Here is a 10,283-nt window from a genome sequence, read left to right on the forward strand (position 1 = left end):
AAAAAATTGCATTGATGTCAGTCCCTAGTTGTTGGAATGCAAGATTTGACCATGTATTAGAGTGTTGTCCTCGGTGGACCAGGGCTGAAGTTTCCACTCTCCATAAATGCAAAGAGAAGCATGGAAGCAACAAGGAAGACAAAGGGGGCACATAATTCTTCTGCAGTGCTGCTACATTCAGTCCAGTAAATATTGCCACTGCAAGGACCTAAAGTGACATCCACTCCCACCCTCCTTCTCTTCTATAGCCCCTCCTTTAACCCCCCCCAGCCATTTACCACAAGCACAATTGCTCCCGACAACCTTCCTCAAACCTATATTCCTCATCTTTCCTCCCAATGCCTCATCTTTAATCTCCTCAGTGCTAGAAACACCACCTTCCAGATCTACTTGACCTCTTCTCAATTCCTCCTCCTCTCCAGCTTTCTCTTCCCCTTGACTCCCAGCCAGTTCCACTGTTCTCTCCTCCGGTTCCTTCTCTTTCCCTTCCACCCATTACCAGCGGACTAAAACTGCCATATTAACCTGTTCTCGCTTGCCTCTCTCTTGCCCCCACCGTCACACTGTTTTCTCAGAGCAACTTCACCCCACCCCTACCATTAGAACCTTGGATAACAACCAATGAAAACAGAGTGATGACACCTTACAATCGATCTACTGTATTGGCCTGAATATAAGCCTCACTTTTCTTCCAAATCCCGACCGTGAAAAGTTAACGTACAGCTTAAATTTGCAAGCTTACAAAAATGGGCTTTTACGATATGATTGCTGAAACAGACATACGGTAAAACGGAATGAGTGTGAGTGCCTGTGGAATTTTAAGGGAGCAGCTTATATTTGAGTATTGTCTTTCCCCCCCCCCCTTGAATTTTAAAGGTGTGGCTTATACTTGGGTGTGGCTTATATTCGGGTCAACACAGTATATACACCCACACACCTATAAACACCCACACCCACCAGGAACCATACTTGCAGTTATGAAATAATGAAGAAACCTGTGCACTATGCATAATAATTATAATAGTATAAATAAATAAATAAATAAGTAAGTAAGTAAGTAAGTAAGTTAGTTTATTTATACCTCGCCCTCCCTGGCCAAAGCCTGGCTCAGGGCAGCTAACACCAATAAAATTACAATAAAAACATAATAGAAAAAATAAATAAAGCAACTTAAAATACAGGTTAGAATGCAATTTAAAATGCAGCCTCATTTTAAAAGTAGCCCATAGGTCAAAACTGTAAGGGGAGGGAAACTTAAGGGTCAGACTGAGTCCAAACCATAGGCCAGGTGGAACAGCTCTGTCTTGCAGGCCCTTCGGAAAGATGTCAAATCCCACAGGGCCCTGGTCTCTTGTGACAGAGTGTTCCACCAAGTCAGGGCCAGTATTGAAAAGGTCCTGGCCCTAGTTGAGACCAATCTAACCACCTTGCGACCTGGGACCTCCAAAGTGTTATCATTTGTAGACCTTAAGGTCCTCCGTGGGGCATACCAGGAGAGGCGGTCCTGTAGGTACGTGGGTCCTAGGCCGCATATGTTTCTAGGTTTGGGGGGTTTGGGAGGGTGCTGGGATGGATCCAGAATTGGCCCCCACAGTCACTTACGGACTCACTGTTAAAACCGTGTTTATGGAAGACAATCTTACTCTGTTACGAGTGATCGCCAAAGAAGAAGGAAGAAGAAAGAAGGAAGAAGGAAAAGAAGGAAGAAGGAAGAAGGAAGAAGGAAGAAGTTTTCCTGTAGATATGATACTCTGGAAGGATCTCTCCAAAAAAGAGATGGTCAGACAATCACTTTTAGTCACAAAACCACATGGAGCAAGAAGCTGTACAAGACCAGAGAGAAATAATGCAATTACTTGGGTATCCAAAATGTCAGAATTTCTGTAGCTTTAATTTCAAAACAGATGACAGGAATGTCTATAAGAATAACCAGTTTTGTCAGAAATTCTTGACAATTCAGAACAAGTGGTTTAAATTTTGGATCCAAGAGTTTTTATTTTACATTAATTAATTAATTAAATTTCTGTACTGTCCTTCATACGAGGATCACAGGGTAGCTCACAGCATAAAAACACAAAAATAGTAGCAAGTTATTTCCTAGTGCCCACTCCTCAGTATCCAGGCAGTCCCTGGAAGTTCCTAAACATTGATCCACTGTCTACAAAGGAAGACTTTGGGAGTGTTTAGACATCCCTGTGCCTTGTTATGCATCAATATTAGGTAAAGATAAATGATCCTTGGATGGTCCAGTCGAGGGAGCTGGCATTTGTCCACAGATGACTTTCCAGGTCATCTGGCCAGCATGACTTAACTGTTTCTGGTGCAACGGAACACCCTGATAGAAGCCAGAGTGCACGGAAACTCCATTTACCTTCCCACCGCAGTGGTACCTATTTATCTACTTGCACTGGTATGCTTTCAAACTGCTAGGTTGCCAGAAGCTGGGACAGAACAAGGGGCGCTCACCCCGTCAAGCGGATTCGAACCGCTGACCTTCCGATCGGCAGGCCCAAGAGGCTCAGTGGTTTAGACCACAATGGCCCATTTCCTTGTGCAACCACTCTACACCTGCTAACCTCCCCATCCTTTTAAATAACTGCCTGTTCATTTTCTCCATCAGGTTTCCTTGACCTAGGTTTTGGTAAAGAACACGTTCTTTGGTACCTAAAAAATGTCAGTAATTGTGATGCTAAGCTCACACTGTTAACTCTTTTGTGCATTCTTAAATCAGAGGTGGGGATGGAAAACCCTTCTGCATTTCTGAGTTGGGGGTGGTGTTAACTCAGTACTCTTGCTGTCAACCTCTGCCATAGAAAATTGGTGGGATTAGGATGGAATGTATAGTTAATTAATGTAATGTATCTGTATTGAATGAAATGGGTTGAGAAATGGCCTCGGCCCAGTATTCCTGAAGTAGTGTCTCCACCTCCATTGTTCAGCAAATTGAGGTCCAGCTCTGAGGGCCTTCTGGCGGTTCCCTCACTGTGAGAAGTGAAGTTACAGGGAACCAGGCAGAGGGCCTTCTCGACAGTGGCACCCACCCTGTGGAATGCCCTCCCACCAGATGTCAATGACATAAACCATTTGACTTTTAGAAGACATCTGAAGGCAGCCCTGTTTAGGGAAGTTTCTAATGTTTAATCTTTTATCGAGTTTTTAATATTCTGCTGGATGCTGCCCAGAGTGGCTGGGGAAACCTAGCCAGATGAGTGGAGTGTAAATAATAATAATAATAATAGTAATAATAATAACCTCCATACAATAGTGCCATTTCATCAAGACCTCCCTAAGCCTTCTCCTAGCCCATGTAACCTCTCGCTGTCCCAGCAGTGATCCAATGGAAAAGTGGTACCAACAAACACAGTATAGCAAGCAAGTGCACTTACAAAAGGGGGGAAGTGTTCTGCAAGTCCCCCCCCCTTTGCTCATTGTTTAATTTCACACACACACACATATATATACACACATATATATTCTTATCAGGTAAAATTTATACCTTCTTACTATCTAATGCATATGGTAAAACTAAGAGAGAGGGGGGAAACAGGAAAGAGAGAGGCAAAAGAAAAAAGAAGTGGGAAAGTATAGAAAGAGATAAGGGAAAAAAGGAGGACACATAGAAGAGAGAGAAAGGAAAGAAAGAAAACCTCACAAATATTCTAAAATCCCTGTATTACATTGCACAATATGGACACTTCAAAGCAACATACTTAATCCTTAAACTCTGGTTTCTATTCAGATCATATATACTTTTCACCTTTTACTAAGTAGCTTTCATTGTAATGGCGAAATCATTAGTTAAAGATCCTAGACATAGGAGTTTTTGTTGCTTTTTTGAATCTCATAGTGCTGCCTCTTTTTGCTTTAATTTGGATACCTTCCTGGAACAAGCTACTATTTAAAGTGAGTTGATGCTATTTGCCATCAAAAGATGCAGCTGTGGCACTTACAAATAGTGCTTTGTAACTGCTCTGTAACATCTTTAGATGGAGGATGCTGCTTTTGCAACATGTATCAAAGAGAGAGAGAGAGAGAGAGAGAGAGAGAGAGAGAGAGAGAGAGAGAAACAGAAACAGAAACAGAAACAGAAACAAAGAGAGCCAGAGACAAAGAAACCTTTTGCTAATGCCTGAAAGCAAGATTCCCAATATCTAGCCAACCCCCTAATGTAGCTTCTTTTGCAGAAAACAAATGTGATTGCTTAAGCAGAATGACAAAAATTTGTGGGTTCTTGTGTGAAGATGGAAAAGCATGCAAGAATCAGCTCTAGCCGGTACATCCACCAGTGCAATCATATTACACAGAAGACCTTTTAGAAAGCAAGATTTTAGCTTGGGGCCTTGTTCACAAATGCCTGTATAGTGTGCATCATGTCAGGTACACCCAGTAGGTGGCAGCAGAGTGTGTAAACAGGGTCTATAGGAAAGCACTGAGATCTGGGATGTATCTCCTCCCACCTACTGAACACAATAGCTCATTCACAAGTTATGTTTGGTGCGGCCGTTGCTTCCCCATCAGAAGGGCCACATTTTCAGCATTTGTTCCCATTCTGACACAATCAGGCACGTTAAGCCAATCACCCATCTCCCACTAACCTTCTGAGAAAAACCCCATCCCACCCCCCCACTATATATAAAGGTCTGGTGACTTCTGTTTCAGTGTATCTGAAGAAGTGTGCATGCACACCAAAGCTTATACCCAGAACAAACTTAGTTGGTCTCTAGGGTGCTACTGGACAGGTTTTTTAAATTTTATTTATTTATTTCAACATGGCTCATACGTCATTTTATTCAATGGGTATATATGCAATCAGTATATATACCCAGTATATATACCCAAGTTCATTTTCCTGGATTCTTAGTGAAACAGCTTTAAAGGCAGTTTTTACCCAGATTCTCTTCCACAAAGTATTGTCTAATGGCTCACCCAAGTCGTTTCCCCATCACTTCAGACAGCAGGGTGGAACCAGTGGCCTTCCAGGAGTTTTTGGATTCCAACTCTCATCAGTCAACATGGCCAATGATAAGGAATTATGGGACTAGGAGTCCAACAACATCTAGGATATGGTTACCAGATTTTTTTCAATGAATCCTGGGACCCCCCCCTTTTTTTTTTTTTGAAGCTGAGTAGCAACAGGGAGTCAGTAGCGGGGATGGTGAGGCAAAAGACCCTGGGCCCAAGCACACATGCATATTGTATAAAGGTGCAAACCCCTTCCTTCTCACCCTGTGAAACATAAATGCACAGTTTCCTCCTTTGTTTTGACTGATCGGGGGAGGCTTGGGAGTCACAGGTGGGCAGCTGTTGCCCAGTTTTTTTTAAAAAAAACCTCTGCACATTTATGTTTCACAGGGTGCAAAAGAAGGGCATTGCACCTTGCCTGGCAGAGAAGCCACGCACCTTGCACCCCTCCTGGGCAATGCCTGCCCGCCCATGACTCCCAAGCCTCCCCCGATCTGTCAAAACAAAGGGGGAAGGGGGAAGGAGATCTGTACTGCCAGACGTCCCTGGTTCTGCTTCAGCAGTGGCGGTGGCAGCGAGCAGCAGGCAGCTCCTGAAGCCAGCCAGAGCCAACTGTGCTATCAGGCTGGCTCCGGGCTGCTGAGGCTGCCACTGCCACGTTTCCCAGGGACAAATTTGTAAATCTGGGGACGTTCCACGGACAGAATCTGTCCGGGGACAGATTTGCAAATCCGGGGATGTCTGGTTACCCTAATCTAGGGGGCCCACAGGTTCCCCATATCTGATCCAGGATTTAGGGACACACCACCTGAACACGAATGCAGTTAATAGAACTAGCAATTTCATTAAGTTGTTGAATCTTTGTAAAACATCTTGGATCCATTCCATTCTGGCTTCTGACCAGGTCATGGCACTAAAACTGCCTTGGGCACCCTTGTTGATGACATCTATCAGGTGATAATTATGGATAGTGTGACCCTCCTTGTCCTCCTTCATCTCTCCATAGCTTTCAATACTGTGGACCACAGTGTCCTTCTCAAGTATCTCAAAGAGGTGGGAGCTGGAGTCCCTATACATCAGTGGTTTTGCTCTTACCTCTAGGGCTGCTTCCAGAATGTATTCATGGGAGGTTCCAGTTCAGCACTATGGGAGTTGTCCTGTGGTACCACAGTGTACCATATTGCCCCTCATGCTATTTAACAACTTTAGGAAGCCTCTGTGATTTGGCATGAAGTGTCATCAATATACAAATGACACCCAGCTCTAGCTCTCTGTCTCATGTGAATAAGAAGAGGCAATTGAGGTGTTAGACCAGTTCTTGGAGGTAGTGATGAGTTGGATGTGGGCCAATATGATGAACCCTGAAATGAGAGAGGTGTTATGTGTCTTGGAGGATTGTTAAGATTAGAAGTGCTTAATCCTTGACACATCCTTAATTTCCTATAGCCCCGAGGGAAGTGAGAAACAGCACTTACAACAGACAAGGCAAAGTTTATTCCCTTTGGGGAATCATTTTAATTCATTAATAGTTTCTAATCCCTCAGGATTAGCACTGCGTGCAGTAGTAAGGGGTGCCCTGCATATTTAATTGTGTCCAATAGATGGCAGTGACACTTAATTTCCACAGTCCCTTCAAAAGTTAAAGTTTTGAACCATTTGTGGTGCCTCGTTCTGGTAATTTCTTCCAATAGACATGTCATGGATGATGCAATATACCCCTAGATGCAGTTGTGCCAATAACCTCAAGTGTGGAGGACGGAGAGCTACAAGGCTCTTCACAATTTCCCCTCGTTTATGGTCTTTAACCATAAGTGGGGATAGTTCTGGAAGACTTGAACTGTCAGAGGACATTGGTTCTCAAAGGGGTGGCATGAACTTGTCTGTAAACCAGTGCTTAGTACAGTAGAGCAATACTGCTGCTAGTACTATTATTATGATTTATTTTATTTTGTCTCTGTTAACATTTATAGCCCACCTTCCCTCCAAGGGGCTCAGGGTGGTTTTCATGGTTCTCCCCCCCTCCCCACCATATTCTCACAACAACTCCATGAGGTTGATTAGGCAGCGGGATTGGGACTGCCCCAAGGTTACCCAAAGTTACCCAGGCTGAGGCAGGATTTGAACTGTGGTCTCCCAGGTCCTCAACCAACAGTGTAACCACTACACCACACTGGCTAAATTACCCTTTAAAATCCTATCCATCTCTACTAAGAAGTAATTCCTATTATGTTCACTGGAACTTACTCCCAATTAAGTGTGCATAGGATTGCCGCTTGAGTGTTATATATGAATGACTGGCATGGGTTGCATGCATAAATGGGGGAGAAATCCAGTTCAGTTCCTATTTAAAGGTGAATCAACCTAATTTGAACTTTCCAAAACAATACATGAACTGAAACACAGTCATCCTTCAGAATTCACACTTCTCCAAATTTTGCAATGCAGTTCTCTAGCCACCTGTGTACCAAAAATAAAAAAGCAAAACGGGTAAAATGTTGATACAAATGCATACATGAATGAAAACATGCAAAAATACACTGTAGCAGGGGAAATGGCTTTGCAGAAATGCATATACAGTGGTCCCTCTAGTTGCGGACACAATCCGTTCCGGGGTGCCATTCGCACCCCGAAAAGTGTGCAACTAGAGCGGAGCTTCTGCGCAAGCACAGAGCACAATAGAGTGCTTCTGTGCATGTGTGAAGCATGCAGAACGCTTCTGCGCAAGCACACGTGGAAGTATACACTTCCGGGTTTGCCGCATTCGCAAGCCGAAAAGACACAACATGAACCTAATGCAACATGAGGTATTAGGCAAAGTTGCATACAATTAGGAGAAATTCACACTAAAATGCCGGTGAGTTTTCATGTAGACTATTTTCTTTAAAAATCACAAACAGATGTGGAAATGAAGTGTGCCAAACTTAAGACTGGAAAAATGGGGGAAAGAAACAAAATGGACACGATTGCCTAGCAGCCCTAGTTATGTGCTGATCCCTATTCCAGATGGGTGGGGTATAAATAATAAATAATTGTTGTTGTTGTTGTTGTTGTTGTTGTTGTTGTTGTTGTTAGCTGATAGGAATTGAAGTTCAACAATAGCTGGAGGGCACCTCATTGGCTACCCCTCCTCTAGTACATGCCAACAGTTGAGAAGCCAGAAGTTAAGTTTCCAGGTTTTGTTTTTAGACTCTCGTGCTTTCAATACGTCTCATAAATCTGAGAATGTGATTCACTTCTTTCCCAGTTTTTGAAACACACCCTAGTCAGACTCTACTGATTTCATTTGCCTGGAGGTTGTGCACGTGTTCCTCTTTTATTTCCCTATGCCTTTGCATCCTGCAGAATGTCATTTCTTTCACAAACTAGCTTGGATAAGCAACAGGCTATACAGGCTTGCGTCCAATGGAAAAATCCAATGGAATGTGCAGAAGAGGGGCCGTGGCCAAGGGCAGCTCAGCCAATGGGAAACGCGTGAAATAAGCAACGGGGAAATTCCTTTGACACGTTTTGCTTTCTTTAACTTTGAGAAAGAAAGGAAACTGCATGGGTTAGTTAAAGGAATTTCCTCCCCCTTCTTTTGTGATGTCATATGAAGGAGTGGATGAAAGAAGGCTGGTTAAAAGGAGCCCGGTTGCAGCAGCAGCAGCAGACCGACAAGCAGCGGCAGCAGCAGCACAAGGCAACATGAACTCCAGTGTTCAGAACAGAGAGCTGCTCAGTTGTGATGGGCTGGAGGACAGGGAAGGCATGCTGACTTTGCAGCCGGTCTGGGACTTCATCGTAACACAGGAGGCTTTGCTCAAATCACCCTTCTTCCCAGTGCTGTTCAACTTTACGCTATACACAGCTTTTTGCCTGCCATTCATCGCTCTGGACTTCTTCAGCACTCGAGTCCCAGCCTTGAGAAAGTACAAAATCCAGCCCCAGAGTTCTCCCACTCTGAGTATGATGGCGCTTTGCATGACTCAAAACGTCTACCACCACCTGGTCTGCATTTTCCCAGTGACTGTCGCTCATTGGTACTGGAGACCAGTGAGTTTGCCAGTGAAAGCTCCTGCCTTGCCGAGGCTCTTGCTGGACATAACGCTCTGCCTGCTGCTCTTTGACTTCCTGTATTTCCTGTGGCATCTGCTCCATCACCGGGTGCCTTGGCTCTACAAGACCTTCCACAAGGTCCACCACAAGCACATCTCTACATTTGCTCTCACCACCCAGTACGCCAGCATGTGGGAACTGCTTTGGCTGGGATTTTTTGCTGGGATCAGCCCAATGCTGCTGAAGTGTCATCCTTTGACGGAGATGACATTTTTCATTGCCAACATCTGGTTTGCGGTGGAGGATCATTCTGGCTATGACTTGCCGTGGTCAACCCACAGACTGGTCCCATTTGGTCTGTATGGAGGAGCACCACACCACGATCTCCATCACTTGAAGTTCAAATTCAACTATGCCCCATACTTTACCCACTGGGACCGTCTCTTTGGAACGCTTAGCCATGCTGTCGGGGAAAATGACATGTCAGAGAAGCTGGCCAGAAGCTGAGTTCAGCCATCCTCTCCAGTTTAACCATTTGGAAACAAACCCACACCATTGCACTGCACTTATTTATATTAATGTATTTATGGAACAGTTTTTGTGAAGTATGCATAGCCCTATGGTTGTTTGGAATAAGCAATTTTAATGAAGCCATCGGAGAGAGGCTATCACTGTGAGTCCATTTTCTTTTGGCTATCCAAGCTTTTATAAGGCTAATGTGTATGCTCAATGTGTATGTAAGAGAGTTTCTGCTTGCTGAAATGAGAAGATGTGTTGTGAGAGTCAAAATAATGCTTATTATGATTCCTATGGAATATATCTTGGCTTCATATTGGAAATAAAATATGGACACACAAAGAAAAAAAGAAGAAGAAGAATCATCTAACCTGATAACATTTCTGATGACTGTCAATAGATATAACGGATATGTGATTTGTTATAATTTGTTCAGACAGAATTATTTATGTTTTATTATTTTATACTGGAAAAATAAATATTTATATTGTTCCAATTTTCCCCCTTTTGTGTTTATGTTCCACACTATTTTTCAAAAGCAATGGAATAGATTTTTCTAGGTGACCAATTTGACAACCCAATCTTATGCATGCCAACCCAAAAGTGACCTTTATTTATTTCCATTTGACTTACTCCCAAACACGTGTGTCTAGGATTTCAGTCGTAGATCCACACTATACATTTAAAGGCTATTCAACACACATTTAAAGCACATGACTTCCTCCAAATAATCCAGGGAACTGTAGTTTCTGCCTCACAGAATTACCATA

At 43.5% G+C, this 10,283-nt stretch overlaps 1 protein-coding gene across 1 annotated transcript; it reads left to right on the forward strand.

Moving 5' to 3' along the window:
• Window positions 1-8,476: 8,476 nt before the first annotated feature.
• Window positions 8,477-10,012, forward strand: CH25H (cholesterol 25-hydroxylase). The gene has a single exon (XM_081006045.1). The coding sequence runs from the start codon at window positions 8,545-8,547 to the stop codon at window positions 9,502-9,504; it is 960 nt and encodes a 319-aa protein (XP_080862171.1). The 5' UTR covers window positions 8,477-8,544; the 3' UTR covers window positions 9,505-10,012.
• Window positions 10,013-10,283: the final 271 nt, after the last annotated feature.

The sequence above is a fragment of the Podarcis pityusensis genome, assembly GCF_964106645.2.
Source record: "Podarcis pityusensis genome assembly, chromosome: 5".
In the NCBI taxonomy this organism is placed as follows: Eukaryota; Metazoa; Chordata; class Lepidosauria; order Squamata; family Lacertidae; genus Podarcis; species Podarcis pityusensis.